Genomic DNA, 17,709 nt, shown 5'->3' on the forward strand with positions numbered 1-17,709 from the left:
GCATCCCTAAGCTTTATTGTTAGTTTAGGAACCGTAGAAAGACAAGACACCTCAGCAGGATTCTGGTCCTATTATCAAATTAAATTGCATTTGTCACATGCGCTAAATACCGTGAAATGCTTACTTACTAGCCCTGAACTAACAATGCAGTTAAGAAACATTCCAGTTAAGAAAATATTTAATAAATAAAGTAAAAAATAAAAAAGAGCAACAATAAAATAACGAGGCTATATACAGGGATTACCAGTACTGAGTAAATGAGCAGGGGTACAACATTTTTATTTAATTTTTTAAAAAGATACAAAGACCACCAGCGTCAAAGCAAATTCTCCTATAGTAGTATTACTGGTCCAAGTAGAGGTAACAAATAGTATTCTTGATTTTTGGAGGCAGGCAGAGCATGCAAAAAACAAAATAGAGCCATATTTCTGTAGAAACACATGATTTATTAAAACCAGCATGTAAATGCCACATCCCTGACAGGAGTCGAATTGCAGGCCCTTCTGTGAAGAGGCAGTGTGAGAAAGATAGAAAGAGGGATCTACACAGCCAGCCCGGGGGGTCTTTAGTTCTTTAGTCCTTGGGTGCCGTGAGCACTGTGTCTAGCGTGCTCTGCACCTCCTGTATCTGCTGCTGCAGCCTTTGTTTCATACCCTCGTTCTGGGCGTTCTTTAGCATGGCTTGCATGTCCTGGATGGCTGCACGGTAACCTGGCGCATTGTGGAACACACGTACCGCCCGGTCCCCGCTGCACACCAGGTAGCGGCTGTTGATGTCAAACCTCAGCTCGGTGATCTCCTCGCTGTGGACTCCGTGGAACTCCTCCTCCAGCTGACCAGTGGATGTGCTGTACATGGCCACGCTGCAGCCGTTGGAGATAGCCACCACGCGCGCGTCTGGCGACAGGGCCACCCGGCTGCCTTCCGACGACTGGCAAGGCACCGACTTCAGGAGGTACGGGTCTTGTTGCTTCTTGTACTCCACATCTGTGTCCCACAGCCGCCAAGTGCCGTCCTTGGAGACGGTGGCCATTCTGGGGGAAATCGGAGACCGTTTCAAATATCAATGGGGAATGTAATCATAATGTCATTCATGGAAATCAACCATGGATGTTTCGATAGGATACCAGGCTATGCATACCTTACCTGCGTGAGTCGTTAGAGAAGGCAAAGGAGTGGACCCCTGCTGAATGGCCCTTCAGGTCGAAGGCGCGGCTCACCTCTTTGAAGTCACCACCCTTCCCAAAGCACACCTCCCATACCTTCACGTCAGGAGTGAAGCCACAGGAAGCCACAAACCTGAAGACAAAATCATCCAAAATGTATTTACCTGAGAGCACAATTACATTAGCTATACCCCCCCCCCCCCCCCCCCCACACACACACACACACACACACACACACACACACAGGGGACTGTACTGACCTTCCACAGGGTGAAATGGCAGCGTAGGAGTTGGTCATCTGGTTGGTGATGATAGAAGCCAGTACCTCTCCTTTCAGGTCCCAGATGAGGATGTTGGTGTCGGTGGAGGCACTCATGATGAACTTGCCTGGAACACAGACAACAAAAAAGGGAGAGCGATGAGAGTTTAGACAACAACTGGAACAAGGGTCTCTTCCATAACTTATAACATTCATAATTTAAAAAAAATTGCATATCACGCAGTCACATCTTCCTGCCTTTTAATCATTCAGCCTGAATACATTTAGCCATCATACCAGTCTCTGCGATGCCGATATTGATGACATTGGCCTTGTGTTTCTTTGGGAAGTCTTCAGGGGCAGCTTTGAAAGTGAAGCTCCCATCATCCTTCTTGGTCATCTTGAAGATGCGAATGGTATCTCCGTTAGCCAGCCAAGTAATGAAGGCCCTTCATACCAAGATAGAGCAAGTATAGAAAGACAAGAGGTTCTATCCACCTATCTATATATACAGTTGAAGTTGGAAGTTTACATACACTTAGGTTGGAGTCATTAAAACTAGTTTTTCAACCACTCCACAAACTATAGTTTTGGCAAGTCGGTTAGGATATCTACTTTGTGCATGACAAGTAATTTTTCCAACAATTGTTTACTGACAGATTATTTCACTGTATCACAATTCCAGTGGGTCAGAAGTTTACATACATTAAGTTGAGTGCCTTTAAACAGCTTGGAAAATTCCAGAAAATTATGTCATGGCTTTACAAGCTTCTGATAGTCTAATTGACATCATTTGAGTCAATTGGAGGTGTACCAATTGTGGATGTATTTCAAGGCCTACCTTCAAACTCAGTGCCTCTTCGCTTGACATCGTGGGAAAATCAAAAGAAATCAGCCAAGACCTCAGAAAATAAATTGTAGACCTCCACAAGTCTGGTTCATCCTTGGGAGCAATTCACAAACGCCTGATGGTACCACGTTCATCTGTACACACAATAGCACGCCAGTATAAACACCATGGGACCACGCAGCCGTCATACCGCTCAGGAAGGAGACGCGTTCTGTCTCCTAGAGATGAGCGTACTTTGGTGCGAAAAGTGCAAATCAATCCCAGAACAACAGCAAATGACCTTGTGGAGAAACCAGGTACAAAAGTATCTATATCTACAGTAAAACGAGTCCAATATCGACATAATCTGAAAGGCCGCTCAGCAAGGAAGAAGCCACTGCTCCAAAACCGCCATAAAAAAGCCAGACTACGGTTTGCAACTGCACATGGGAACAAAGATCGTACTTTCTGGAGAAATGTCCTCTGGTCTGATGAAACAAAAATTGAACTGTTTGGCCATAATGACCATTGTAATGTTTGGAGGAAAAGGGGGGAGGAAAAGGGGGAGGCTTGCAAGCCGAAGAACCCCATCCCAACCGTGAAGCACGGGGGTGACAGCATCATGTTGTGGGGGTGCTTTGCCGCAGGAGGGACTGGTGCACTTCACAAAATAGATATCATCATGAGGCAAGAAAATTATGTGGATATATTGAAGCAACATCTCAAGACATCAGTTAAAGCTTGGTCGCAAATGGGTCTTCCAAATGGACAATGACCCCAAGCATACTTCCAAAGTTGTGGCAAAATGGCTTAAGGACAACAAAGTCAAGGTATAGTAGTGGCCATCAGAACAAGGCAAAACTGAAAAAGCATGTGCAAGAAAAGAGGCCTACAAACCTGACTCAGTTACACCAGCTCTGTCAGGAGGAATGGGCCAAGATTCACCCAACTTATTGTGGGAAGCTTGTGGAAGGCTAACCGAAACATTTGACCCAAGTTAAACAATTTAACTTCTTATGGCTGGGGGGCAGTATTGAGTAGCTTGGATGAATAAGGTGCCCAGAGTAAACTGCCTGCTCCTCAGGCCCAGAAGCTAAGATATGCATATTAGTAGATTTGGATAGAAAAAGTTTCTGAAACTGTTTGAATGATGTCTGTGAGTATAACAGAACTCATATGGCAGGTAAAAACCTGAGAAAAAAATCCAACAGGAAGTGGGAAATCTGAGGTTTGTAGTTTTTCAACTCTTTGCCTATCCAAGATAGGAAGTGCAATTGGACCAAATTTACACTAAGGCTTCCACTAGATGTCAACAGTCTTTAGAACCTTGTTTCAGGCTTCTACTGTGAGGAGAGAATAAGAGCTAATGGGGTAAGGGGTCTGCCAGAAGGCCATGAGCTCAGTCAGGCGCGCTCCCGTGAGAGGTAGCTGCGTTCCATTGCATTTCTAAACACAAAGGAATTCTCTGGTTGAAACATTATTGAAGATTTATGTTAAAAACATCCTAAAGATTGATTCTATACATTGTTTGACATGTTTCTACGAACTGTAATGGAATTTGACTTTTCGTCTGGCCTGCGCGTCGTGAATTTGGATTTGTGAACTAAAGGCGCGAACAAAAAGGAGGTATTTGGACATAAATTATGGACTTTATCGAACAAAACTGGAGCTGGGATTCCTGGGAGTGCATTCTGATGAAGATCATAAAAAGTAAGTGAATATTTATAATGCTATTTCTGACTTCTGTTGACTCCACAACATGGCAGATATCTGTATGGCTTGTTTTGGTCTCTGAGCGCTGTACTCAGATTATAGCATGGTGTGCTTTTTCAGTAAAGCTTATTTGAAATCTGACACAGCGGTTGCATTAAGGAGAAGTTTATCTAAAGTTCCATGCATAACACTTGTATCTTTTATCAATAGTTATTATGAGTATTTCTGTAAATTGATGTGGCTCTCTGCAAAATCACCGGATGTTTTGAAAGCAAAACATTACTGAACGTAACGCGCCAACGTAAACTGAGATTTTAGGATATAAATATTAGAGGTTGACCGATTATGATTTTTCAACGCCGATACAGATTATTGGAGGACCAAAAAAGCCGATACCGATTAATCTGCCAAAGTGTTGGAGAAGTAAAAGTGCAATATGTGCCGTGTAAAAAAGCTAACGTTTGAGTTCCTTGCTCAGAACATGAGAACATATGAAAGTTGGTGGTTCCTTTTAACATGAGACTTCAATATTCCAAGGTAAGAGGTTTTAGGTTGTAGTAAATATAGTATTTATAGGACTATTTGTCTCTATACCATTTGTATTTCATATACCTTTGACTATTGGATGTTCTTATAGGCACTATAGTATTGCCAGTGTAACAGTATAGCTTCCGTCCCCCTCCTCACTCCTACCTGAGCTCGAACCAGGAACACATCGACAACAGCCACACTCGAAGCATTGTTACCCATCGCTCCACAAAATCTGTAGCCCTTGCAGCGCAAGGGGAATAACTACTCCAAATCTAAAAGCGAGTGACGTTTGAAACAGTATTAGCGCACACCCACCTAACTAGCTAGCCATTTCACATTGGTTACACCAGCCATTAGGCTGATAGGCTTGAAGTCATAAACAGCGCTGTGCTTGCGAAGAGCTTCTGGCAAAACGTACGAAAGTGCTGTTTGAATGAATGATTACGGGCCTGCCTGCCTGCTACTGCTCAGTCAGACTGCTCTATCAAATCAGACTTAATTATAACATAACACACAGAAATACGAGCCTTTGGTCATTAATATGATCGAATCCGGAAACTATCATTTTGAAAACAAAACGTTTATTATTTCAGTGAAATACGGAACCGTTGGGTATTTTATCTAACGGGTGGCATCCCTAAGTCTAAATATTCTTGTTACATTGCCCAACCTTCAATGTATGTCATAATTACGTAAAATTCTGGCAAATTAGTTCACAATGAGCCAGGCAGCCCAAACTGTTGCATATACCCTGACTCTGCGTGCAATGAACGCAAGAGAAATGACACAATTTCACCTGGTTAATATTGCCTGCTAAACTGGATTAGTAGTTATAACTAGTGATTATGATTGATTGTTTTTTATAAGATAAGTTTAATGCTAGCTAGCAATTTACCTTGGCTTCTACTGCATTCGTGTTACAGGCAGGCTACTCGTGGAGTGTAATGGTTAGAGCGTTGGACTAGTTAACTGTGCGGTTGCAAGATTGGAACCCCTAAACTGACAAGGTGAAAATCTGTCGTTCTGCCCCTGAACAAGGCAGTTAACCCACAGTTCCTAGGCAGTCATTGGAAATAAGAATGTGTTCTTAACTGACTTGCCTAGTTAAATAAAATGTATAAAAAAAACTATATATATATATATATATTTTTTTTTAAATCGGAAATCGGCGCCCTAAAATACAGATTTCCGATAGTTATGAAAACTTGAAATCGGCCCTAATTAATCGGCCATTCCGATTAATCGGTTGACCTCTGATAAATATGAACTTTATTGAACAAAACATACATGTATTATGTAACGTGAAATCTTATGAGTGTCATCTGATGAAGATCATCAAAGGTTAGTGATTCATTTTATCTCCATTTCTGCTTTTTGTGACTGCTCTCTTTGGCTGGAAAAATGGCTGTGTTTTTCTGTGACTAGGTACTGAGCTAACATAATCAGATGGTGTGCTTTCGTCCTAAAGCCTTTTTGAAATCGGGACACTGTGGTAGGATTAACAATAAGTTTATCTTTAAAATTGTTGTCATATCGATCCCGTTAACGGAATCTCAGCCGTAAGAAGTTAAAGGTAATGCTCCCAAATACTAATTGAGTGCATGTAAACTTCTAAACCACTGAGAATGTGATCAAATAAATAAAAGCTGAAGTAAATCATTCTCTCTACTATTATTCTGACATTTCACATTCGTAAAATAAAGTGGTGATCCTAACTGACCAAATTCCCTGGAATTTTTACTCTGATTAAATGTCAGGAATTGTGAAAAACTGAGTTTAAATGTATATGGCTAAGGTGTATGTAAACTTCCGACTTCAACTGTACCCTTTGTTATGGACAAGAGTGTGTGTGTGTGTGTGTGTGTGTGTGTGTACACATGTATAAATATACCTTGAATCAGGGCTGAAACGGACCAGTGTGGCATGGTCCAGCTCTAAGTTGGCCCGCAGACATTTGTGGTCTCTGTCCAGGAATTCCTTGGTGCTCCATATCCTGACAGTGCGGTCGTCAGCACAGGTGGCTAGGTACTTTCCGTTGCTGCTGAAGTCCAGGGACGTCACATTTCCACTGTGACTCTGGGGAGAGAGAGAGAGAGAGAGAGACACACACACACACACACACACGAGTGAGCCAAGCAATGATCAAGCATCCGATAATTCTGCAACGTCGTCACACACCACTGTCATTACATTATGTTCTGTGAGCATTGTTGGATGAGCACTACACAAGACTGTGGCCTGTGAGATGGTTTTTAGAATTGATTAGATAGGCAGAGTATGCCTAAACATGGAAAATATAAAGTTCAGTGTGTAAAGCGTGGCCCACCTTCAAGGATGATGCTAGAAGAGGGTGGCTGAAGGTGTGCTGCTGGGCTTTCTCCTTGCGAGGACGCTGTTGTTGTTTCTGTTTCTTGGCAGTGGGAGCCTTCACTGCATTTCTCTCTGCTGCAGGGGATGAATTGGCATCACATTACACAAGACGTTCAAGCAGACACTTTCTAGTACCTTCCATAGAGGCTAACCAAGATACACTACATGAACAAAAGTCTGTGACACCTGCTCGTTGAACATATTCTAAAATCATGGGCATTAATATGGAGTTGGTCCCCCTTTGATGCTGTAACAGCCTCCACTCTTCTGGGACAGATTCCCACTAGATGTTGGAACATTGCTGCGGGGACTTTCTTCCATTCAGCCACAAGAGCATAAGTGAGGTCGGGCACTGATGTTGGGCGATTAGGCCTGGCTCGCAGTCGATGTTCGAATTCATCCCAAAGGTGTTCGATGGGGTTGAGGTCTGGACTCAAGGCCAGTCAAGTTCTTCCACACCAATCTTGACAAACCATTTCTGTATATACTTCGCTTTGTGCACATGGGCATTGTCATGCTGGTACAGGAAAGGGCCTGCTTATGACGATACAGGAAAGGGCCTTCCCCAAACTGTTGCCACAAAGTTGAAAGCACAGAGTCATCTAGAATGTAATTGTATGCTGTAGTGTTAAGATTTCCCTTCACTGGAACTAAGGGGCATTGTCCAAACCATGAAAAACTGCCCTAGACCACTATTCCCCCTTCACCACACTTTACAGTTGGCACTATGCATTTGGGCAGGTAGCGTTCTCCTGGCATCCGCCAAACCCAGATCCGTCCGTCGGACTGCTAGATGGTTAAGCGTGATTCATCACTCCAGAGAACACGTTTCCACTGCTGAAGAGTCCAATGGTGGCGAGATTTACACCAGTCCAGCCGACGCTTGGCATTGCGCATGATGAACTTATGCTTGTGTGCGGCTGCTCGGCCAGTGAAACCCATTTCACAAAGCTCCCGATCAACAGTTCTCGTGCTGACGTTGCTTCCAGAGGCAGTTTGGCACTTGGTAGTGAGTGTTGTAACCCAGTTCCGTGAGCTTGTGTGGCCTACCACTTCACGGCTAAGCCGTTGTTGCTCCGAGACGTTTCCACTTCACAATAACAGCACTTACAGTTGACTGGGGCAGCTCTAGCAGGGCAGAAATTTGACGAACTGACCTGTTGGAAAGGTGGCATCTTATGACGGTGCCACGTTGAAAAGTCACTGAGCTCTCCAGTAAGGCCATTCTACAGCCAATGTTTGTCTATAGAGATGGCTGTGTGCTCGATTTTATACACCTGTCAGCAACAGATGTGGCTGAAATAGCCAAATCCACTAATTTGAAGGTGTGTCCACATACTTTTGTATATATAGTGTAGGTAGCCTATACCTTGTTTCTCATTATCAAAATGTTCAGGTTGATTTCTCCTCTGGGAACCGTAAGATGTTGATTAATAAAACATGTACAATTCTGTAACAATAATACAATGTTTTAGTCACCATTTCATTCAAACTTTCTTCCATAACTTTTCCTCCAGCAACAAGTTTGTGGTTGGCTACATTTAAACCTTTTGGACCTGGTGCCAATACTTTTAAATGAGTACAGATATTGTTACTATCGTAAAGGGCTGATATTACAGTGTGTGTAAATTGCACCTGTTTAACACATTCACAGCTAGCTAAAGTAATAGAATAGCAATCCATCTCGACAAGAAGACATATAATATGCAAACAAGTTAAGAGAGCAACTTACCAACTGAGTCTTCTTCATTCTGCTCTAGTTGTTTACTTATTTCTCCTTTCTGCTTTCCCACTGCGACGGCGACCAAAATTATTAGCATTCCTATTAATAAGGTCAAGGCAAAAAGAGCTGCAAACTCCATCTTCGCCGAGTTTGTGCCACGTTAGCACTAGCTATTCTAATAACACAGCTAGCACGCTAGCTAGCAAACTCCTTTGACACAAGAGGCTCTTTAGCTACTTGCTGTGGCTGCAGCTTTGTTCAGCTAGCAATATAGTTGTGTTTAAATAGTAACAATATTGCTGTCGTTATTAACTGTATGATAAGGACTAATCGAATTTGCTTTACACATGCATTAAAAAAATCAGTTACTGAAGTCAGCAGCAGAGAACTTTGAGTCCTAACGTAAACCTTTTTTTCAGCAAGCCGTAAAGTATATTGTCCGCTTGCGGAAACGTGGGTGTCGTATATTCATGTACATAGCTAATGATAATACATTCTCTTTTTAAAAAATACGGTAAATTAGTTGTATAGCAATGGCTTTGTACGCGAAAGCTGCCGAGATTCTCGAGAAAGTGGAGAGGAAGCAGGCTACTGTAAAGACTTTGGTTTACGATAGTAAATTTCAGGTAATTACTAGTTTACTGAGTAGCGTTCGCTATTATTAGCTAGCTAACTTCTTGCGTTGTTAACATTTACCATGTAGCTAACACGTACACATCACATAGGCTATAACTTGCTGGTCATGCCTAGAAGCTAAAAATCCTGTGTGTAAAGAGACTTACAACAGTATTGTGTTAATATTGTTATAATGCTCTCACCTCACCAGAATATCAAGCAGCTTTTTGCCCTGGTGTGTGAGACACAGAAGTTTTCATCCATCCTTCAAGAGATCATTGAGTCCACCAAGCTCCTCAAACAGACCAAGATAAAAATGAATCTGGCCAAGGTAATGTGAAACACATGGATACAATTATCTTCCCCGTCATGCCTTTTTGAACAAACTCCATTCAGTCCCTCCAACAGAGTTCTTCAAGCCTGGTCCTGGGAACCCAACAGGTCATAATATGCAGGCATTTGTTTCTGCCCATAACAAACAAACCTGATTAGCTACTGTAATTGAATCAGGTGTGTTAGAACAAAAGCCTGCACACCCTGTGGTTCAGATTCCCAGAACCAGGAATGAAGAACACTGCTCCAACACTTTGGCTGGTAGCTTACCTCTTGTTTGGTCCTGTTCACACTACGCAGGTTCTGGTGTATGACCTGGTCATTGGTAAGGGGCTGAAGTGTGGCGGGGCCTGGAAGGCGCTGATGATGAAACACCGCTCTAGACTGCAGGCTGCCCTAGCCCGCATGAAGATCAAGCAGAAGGTCAGCCGCAACCAGGACCTGCTCTCTTCCAGTCTCCAGCAGCCTGAAGGTTATATTGATTGATCCCTATTACTCCTGTTAGAAAACAAGACATTTGGGCTTCCAAGAGATGAGTGGCATAGGACTGTATCCGCGAGATGTTCAATAGGCTATAGAGCATATGTGCCAATACCAAAGTGGGCACATTCGCTATATACACTCAACATTGTTTGTGACAAAACCATCAGTGCGGTTGAAAATGCGATGGAAACCCATTTAACTTGTATTTGTTTATTCGGTACATGAGAATTTAACCGCATAATTGTTTTTATGTGCACTACGTCATCACACACCGTATTTTACCCTCAAAGTTAATTTGATGGAAACATCTCTGGTGGGAAAATGTACATATGTTTTTATGCTGATTTTTTTAGATTTGCATCCAAATCAGTCGCCAATTGGATGGAAACCTAGCTTGTAACCAGTACGTTGGATAAAGAATGTCATGACAGGCCTGATGGAAACAGCAAATTTGTTGGTAAACTTTCCAAATGTCGACGACAAAATATCCAGACAATAAACACAATTGCATTATATCGATGGCAATTTGAATTCTACACATTTTGCCATGAGGCGGAGAGATGATTTTGCAATTGTACAACACATTTTATGCAATTCTACACATTTTGCGATGGGGCGGAGATAAAAGTTTGTGTATTCTATTATTCTAACTCTCAACAGTAAGCTGAGACCCCGACTGAGTTCATAAAAGGGTGGCTGCCAGCTGCCCATCCCTGATCTAAAATGACATTGGAGGCGGCTTATGGTAGAGAATTGAATATTAAATTCTCTGGCAACAGCTCTGGAGTCAGCATGCCAATTGCACACTCCCTCAAAACTTGAGACATCTGTGGCAATGTGTTGTGACAAAACTGCATATTTTAGAATGGCCTTTTATTGTCCCCAGCACCAGATGCACCTTTGTAATGATCATGCTCTTTAATCAGCTTCTTGATATGCTGGATGGATTCTTGGCAAAGGAGAAATGCTCACTAACAGGGATGTAAACAAATTAGTGCACAAAATATGGGAGAAATAAGTTTTTGTTCGTGTGGAAATGTTTTATTTCACCAACACTTTACATGTTGCGTTTATTTTTGTTCAGTGTAGCTTCAGCGTGCTGGTGTGCAACCATGGCAATATTGTTTTGACTTTGAATAGCTTTGTTAGGGACCATCAATAATTGTGTTTCATGTTGCACACCTTTAGTTCTCATTAAAGGATTTGAATATGAATTTCTACAATTTATAGTTGGAGGTAATACAAATTTGGAGCTATTAGAATTAACATATTGTCCCATGTATATTGTGTATTTTACCGATGGCCCACTAACTAATCCCCATAGGGATTTCCAAAGTCAACCCAAATTTACCACAGGTCATGTGCAGCTACACTCAGAATTTATGATTACTTGTGTGCTGCCAGCTGTGGGCAGTATTGAAACAAACCCAACCTTAATTTACGCTGTGATGCAGTCAACCACAAATCTCACAAAACTCGGTTTTGGATGAGACCGACTTTTTGACCAAAATTATACTTTTTACACTTTGTAGTCAATTTTGACAGTAGAATAAATGTTTTGGGTCATATTGATGCCACACAGGCTGTTTTCTAAACTATATGTTTTTTTTTAAAGTGGTAGTTGGTCTTTAAATGTTTCTCTCCTTTTTGTTAAAGAATAGACATTTTCTCCTTCCCCAGGCGATCAGCTCCCAAGGTATGTGCGTGTGAACACGTTAAAGACCACAGTGAAGGACGCCATCGATTACTTCAAGAGAGAGGGCTTCTCCTACTTGGGACAAGCCTACAGGTCAGTCAGGGACGGGCCTTTGATGTTTCTTCCTTCCCTGTTTATTCTATTGACTGAGGTTGACATGAGGTAAATGGAATGTGTGTTTCTGATGTCCAGGCTCGATGACCTGAATCTGAAGGGGAAATCCTTTGTGGGTGACCTGCACCTTTCAGACCTGCTGGTTTTCTCTCCAAAGACAGACTTCCATGACCACAATCTGTACAAGGCTGGCCACATCATTCTACAAGACAAGGTGAGGACTTTCAATGCGTCCGTTCATCACTGATCTGTACATGATTGGATGAGATTACCTTGTCAGATCTATTCTGATAGAAATTAATCCCAGAATAATTTGAAGGTATTCTGAAAGGGCCTATGGACTTGCCCGTGTACTACTGTCTACCTTATATCCCAACAGGCCAGCTGTCTCCCTGCATACCTCCTGAACCCTCCTACAGGCAGCCACGTCCTGGACGCTTGTGCAGCACCGGGGAACAAAACCAGCCACCTCGCTGCCATCATGAAAAACAAAGGGTAAAACTTGATTACTTTTCCCAGACCCAGATTAAGCCTAATCCTGGACTAAATGCCATGTACAAAAATGAAGGACACTTTCTCTTTCCATGACAGAGACTGATCAGGTCAATCCATGTAAAAACTATGATCCCTTTTTGATGTCACTTGTTAAATCCGGAGAGGAAACAGTTTAACAGATTTTTTAGCCAATTGAGACATGGATAGTGTGTGCGCCATTGAGGGTGAATGTGCAAGAAAAAATATGTAAGTGCCTTTGAACAGGGTATGGTGCCAGGCGCACTCCAGTTTGTGTCAAGACTTGCAACACTGCTGGGTTTTTCACGCTTAACAGTTTCCCCATGTGTATCAAGAATGGTCCACCACCCAAAGGACATTCAGCCAACTTGACACAACTGTGGGAAGCATTGGAGTGAACATGGGCCAGCATCCCTGTGAAACGCTTGACACCTTGTAGAGTCCATGCCCCAATGAATTGAGGCGGTTCTGAGGGCAAAAGGGGAGGTGGGTTGCAACTCAATATTTGGAAGGTGTTCTTAATGTTTTGTACACTGTACTTTTTATGGTTCTGGGAAACTATTGTCTAGTAGGAATAGGGTATTAACAAGTTTGTGATGTTAATCCTGAAAAAGAGTAGGTTACAAAAGGATATCAATTTTGATGAAATTTCAAAGCACGTTGTAAAGGTTACTTGCCTCACCTTTTACCTTTGACCCAAACCTCTTTTCTCTGGCCCATGTTGAAGGAGGCTGTTTGCCTTCGACCTGGATGCCAAGCGTCTCTCCACCATGTCCACTCTCCTGCTCCGCGCCGGAGTTACATGTCAGCAGCTGGCCAATCAGGACTTCCTAAAGGTGGACCCGGACGGGCCGCAGTATAAAGATGTGGAGTACATCCTGCTGGACCCGTCGTGCAGCGGATCAGGTAACAACACAACCGGTCTGCCTGGTATCCTCAAAACAAAATATATATGTTTAGATGCTTGTTTATTACTCCAGAAAGATGTACCTCAATGACCCAGAAGGACTCAAGTCAAAGTATCTGTATGACCTCTAAAACAAGTACCTTCTTTGTACTCTCAATGTCATTGTTGATTCAAAATAATATTTGTGTGTTTCTCTCTCAGGGATGGTGTGTCTGCGGGACGAGGCCTCACCCTCCCAAAAGGAGCAGGACAAGCGTCGTCTGCAGGCCCTGGCAGCGTTCCAGCTGCACTGTCTCAACCATGCCTTGCGCTTCCCCCGTCTGCAACGTGTGGTGTACTCCACCTGCTCAATCCATACCGAGGAGAACGAGCAAGTGGTGGCCGCCTGCCTGCTGCAGAACACAGGTTTCAGGTAGGGAACAGAAATGTATATTAAAGCTGCAAGTAGCTTTGCTGGGTTTCAGCTGTGTGCCCATGTAACGGATGTGAAACGGCTAGCTTAGTTAGCGTGGGCGCTAAATAGCGTTTCAATCAGTGACGTCACTTGCTCTGAGACCTTGAAGTAGTAGTTCCCCTTGCTCTGCAAGGGCCGCGGCTTTTGTGGCGCGATGGGTAACGATGCTTCGAGGGTGACTGTTGATGTGTGCAGAAGGTCCCTAGTTCGCGCCCGGGTATGGGCGAGGGGACGGTCTAAATTTGTACTGTTACACCCACTGTGCCACCATCAGGACAAATTGCCCTAGGATGAGCTATTTCTGTACTGTTTACCAAATATCAGAACTCAAAATCAAACATAATGCAATACATTTATGTATTTTACCATTTTTTGAAATTGTTGACTACTTTAAAACATATTCCTCTACAGAACCGCTGGACTGATTGGCACCATTTTTGGTATATACATTCGTGGCCAAAAGTTTTGAGAATGACATCAATTTTCAAAGTCTGCTGCCTCAGTTTGTATGATGGCAATTTGCATATACTCCAGAATGTTATGCAGAGTGATCGGATGAATTGCAAAGTCCCTCTTTGCAATGCAAATGAACTGAATCCCCCAAAAACATTTCCACTGCATTTCAGCCCTGCCACAAAAGGACCAGCTGACATCATGTCAGTGATTCTCTCGTTAACACAGGTGTGAGTGTTGACGACGACAAGGCTGGAGATCACTCTGTCATGCTGATTGAGTTCAAATAACAGACTGGAAGCTTCAAAAGGAGGATGGTGTTTGGAATCATTGAACTTCCTCAACCATGGTTACCTACAAGGAAACACGTGTCATCATTGCTTTGCACAAAAAGGGCTTCACAGGCAAGGATATTGCTGCCAGTAAGATTGCACCTAAATCAACCATTTATCGGATCATCAAGAACTCAAGGAGAGCGGTTCAATTGTGAAGAAGGCTTCAGGGAGCCCAAGAAAGTCCAGCAAGCGCCAGGAACGTCTCCTAAAGTTGATTCAGCTGCGGGATCGGGCACCACCAGTACAGAGCTTGCTCAGGAATGGCAGCAGGCAGGTGTGAGTGCATCTGCACGCACAGTGAGGCGAAGACTTTTGGAGGATGGCCTGGTGTCAAGAAGGGCAGCAAATAAACCAATTATCTCCAGGAAAAACATCAGGGACAGAGATTGGACTGCTGAGGACTGGGTTAAAGTAATTTTCTCTGATGAATCCCCTTTCCGATTGTTTGGGGAATCCGGAAAAAAGCATGTCCGGAGAAGACAAGGTGAGCGCTACCATCAGTCCTGTGTCATGACAACAGTAAAACATCCTGAGACCATTCATGTGTGGGGTTGATTCTCAGCCAAGGGAGTGGGCTCACTCACAATGTTGCCTAACACAGCCATGAATAAAGAATGGTACCAACACATCCTCCAAGAGCAACTTCTCCCAACCATCCAGGAACAGTTTGGTAAAGAACAATGCCTTTCCCAGCATGATAGAGCACCTTGCCACCTTGCAAAAGTGATAACTAAGTGGCTTGGAGAACAAAACATCAATATTTTGGGTCCATGGCCAGGAAACTCCCCAGACCTTAATCCCATTGAGAACTCCCATTGATCAATCCTCAAGAGGCTGGTAGACAAACAAAAACCCACAAATTCTGACAAACTCCAAGCATTGATTATACTAGAATGGGCTGCCACCAGTCAGGATGTGGCCCAGAAGTTCATTGACAGCATGCCAGAGCAGATTGCAGAGGTCTTGAAAAAGAAGGATCAACACTGCAAATATTGACTCTTTGCATCAACTTCATGTAATTGTCAATAAAAGCATTTGGCACTTATGAAATGCTTGTAATTATACTTCAGTATTCCATAGTAACATCTGACATATCTAAAGATATTGAAGCAGCACACTTTGTGGAAATTAATGTCATTCTCAAAACTTTTGGCCACGACTGTACCATCTATAGATGCACATCTTCAAACACAATTTTCCAAGACTCTTGCTCAAACAATATGGCCGCTATGAGCTTGCATGATTTTTTTTTTCTTGGTCCAACAGCACCATCATGCAGCCAAACTGAACCATATTTTACAGGTTAGCTCGACACATATCTCTGAGCATGTGTACCAAATGTAATCAGTCGAACTGATCCAAGAAATAAACGTGCCTGTTGTAGCGCCACCGTGTGGTCGATTTGAATGTGCTTAGATATGTTGAGTCTTGACAGTATTTGGTATATGTGCTGCAAATGAATATCCATGTTGGAGTTATGCATTTGTGCCAGACCACACCCACATTACTATTTATTGGTCAGTAGCAGCCATGTTGTTTGAGATGCTATTTTGGTCCATAGATGCCAAGTCTCAAGTTTTGTGCATATCGGTCCCAGAGGAGTAGCGTTTCAAGTGTAAACCAAATTCAAAATGGCAGAAAACCCATCATGGGACCATATTTCTTCCTTTTGAGGAGAGGAACCTATATACTGGATTTCAGGACTCTAGGTCACACTGGGTGAGGGGCGTGACCTTTCACTTGCTTGTTATAGCAACACCATTTGGTCAATATGCACAGTAATGGATGAGGGTGTGGCCCCTTACCGTCATGCATGGTTGCAACCTAGGCCTTACCATCTCACGGGAATTTGCGTTTTCACAAATTGGCAGAAAATAATCAATGCCAACAAATACATTAGGGTTTCACCAGCTTTGCTGCTTAACCTCTAATCATCAATTCCCAAATAGATTTATCATGGAACCGAGTATGTGACCTGTGTTTATGATCATAAGAACAGTATAGCATTGTGTAAACTTATGATCTGAGACACCGGCTGTTTCTGCAGGCTGGTTCCACTGCTCCTGCAGTGGCCCGAGCGTGGCCTGGCTCCCCTCACAAAGTGTCTCAGAGCCAGCACCACCAAAACCCTCACCCATGGCTTCTTTGTGGCCCTGCTGGAGCGACACACAGCACAGAGTCTAGAAGAGCAAGCCTCCGAAACACTGTGAGTAACAGTTATACATTCCGTAAAAGCAAGGCAACTTAGAAAAAGTCAAGATTATACCGTTGCTGTCTGAAGTTAAACAGAAATGCAACATTGTTAATGCTCGTCTTCACTTATAGCAATCCGGTCGCTGAGATGAGTCCAAGTAGTCCTTCTGCCAGTAAGGACATACATGAGGTTCAGGAGCCGATTAGCACCACCAAGGATATAGACATGGCTGAGGAAGCCAAACCCACAGAGGAAAATACAGAAACTTCAGGAGGAGTGAAGAAGAAGAGGAAGAAAAAGAAAGATGGGGATAAGGAGGCTCTGGAGCCCAAAGCCACTGAGGAACAGACAAATACCTCAGGAAGAGCAAATAGAAAAAAGGCTAAAGTGGAATGAAGACTGACCCTTCAAAGGAACACTGGCTTTGGGTGCCTTGGCGGTCATTTAGACAAGCTATATTTTTGCCCCAACTCCAGTCGACATCGAAGCTAGGCTGTGCCACGTTGGGAAAGCTTAGTCATGGTGACAATGATTGGCTACCTATAATCCAGCAGTGACATTCTACCCAGTCAAGTTCTGATATTGGAGGGTACTGAATCTTATGAAACACCTTTGTATTTGTCTGTTACTTGTACCCTTGACCATGTGTATTCCTCATAAAACACAGCCAATCTTTTTTTTTTGATCGGTTCAAATGTGTAGACATCTTCAGACAGACCAGTCACTAAGATCTTTATCACATTTTATTTAAAAACAGTACATTTAAGACATGAGAATGTTATACGCTGCCCATGTCTGCACATTTACTCTCCTCTCGAATTGCCCATTGTGAGCCGATGTTTGCGTTCCCATTCACAGTAATATACCGCTCGAACACTTTCCATGTTATAAAAAGTCATTGTCATTTGAAGCTTTAACAAAATAAACACATGGTAAAGCCTTGGTCCTTGATTAAATCCACAAGTCCAAATGTTAAACACGACTTATTTACACAGCTCTGCAGAAGGGTAAATGACTGTTTG

The 17,709-nt window shown here is 43.0% G+C and overlaps 2 protein-coding genes across 2 annotated transcripts; one reads left to right on the plus strand and one right to left on the minus strand.

Moving 5' to 3' along the window:
- Positions 1-263: 263 nt before the first annotated feature.
- On the minus strand, positions 264-9,001 carry LOC110537578 (transducin beta-like protein 2). Its single transcript, XM_021623727.2, has 7 exons — positions 8,600-9,001; positions 6,824-6,942; positions 6,389-6,573; positions 1,722-1,873; positions 1,426-1,552; positions 1,146-1,298; positions 264-1,033 (listed from the first exon to the last, which is right to left on the minus strand). The coding sequence occupies exons 1-7, from the start codon at positions 8,727-8,729 to the stop codon at positions 574-576; spliced, it is 1,326 nt and encodes a 441-aa protein (XP_021479402.1). The 5' UTR covers positions 8,730-9,001; the 3' UTR covers positions 264-573.
- A 30-nt stretch (positions 9,002-9,031) lies between these two features.
- LOC110537577 (NOP2/Sun RNA methyltransferase 5) lies at positions 9,032-17,629 on the plus strand. Its single transcript, XM_021623726.2, has 10 exons — positions 9,032-9,216; positions 9,417-9,536; positions 9,839-10,010; positions 11,702-11,810; positions 11,910-12,045; positions 12,211-12,326; positions 13,072-13,250; positions 13,453-13,663; positions 16,541-16,699; positions 16,819-17,629. Exons 1-10 carry the CDS (start codon positions 9,124-9,126, stop codon positions 17,081-17,083), a joined length of 1,560 nt encoding a protein of 519 aa, XP_021479401.2. The 5' UTR covers positions 9,032-9,123; the 3' UTR covers positions 17,084-17,629.
- The last annotated feature ends 80 nt before the right edge of the window (positions 17,630-17,709 follow it).

Source organism: Oncorhynchus mykiss, chromosome 12, assembly GCF_013265735.2.
Source record: "Oncorhynchus mykiss isolate Arlee chromosome 12, USDA_OmykA_1.1, whole genome shotgun sequence".
NCBI classification, from domain to species: domain Eukaryota; kingdom Metazoa; phylum Chordata; class Actinopteri; order Salmoniformes; family Salmonidae; genus Oncorhynchus; species Oncorhynchus mykiss.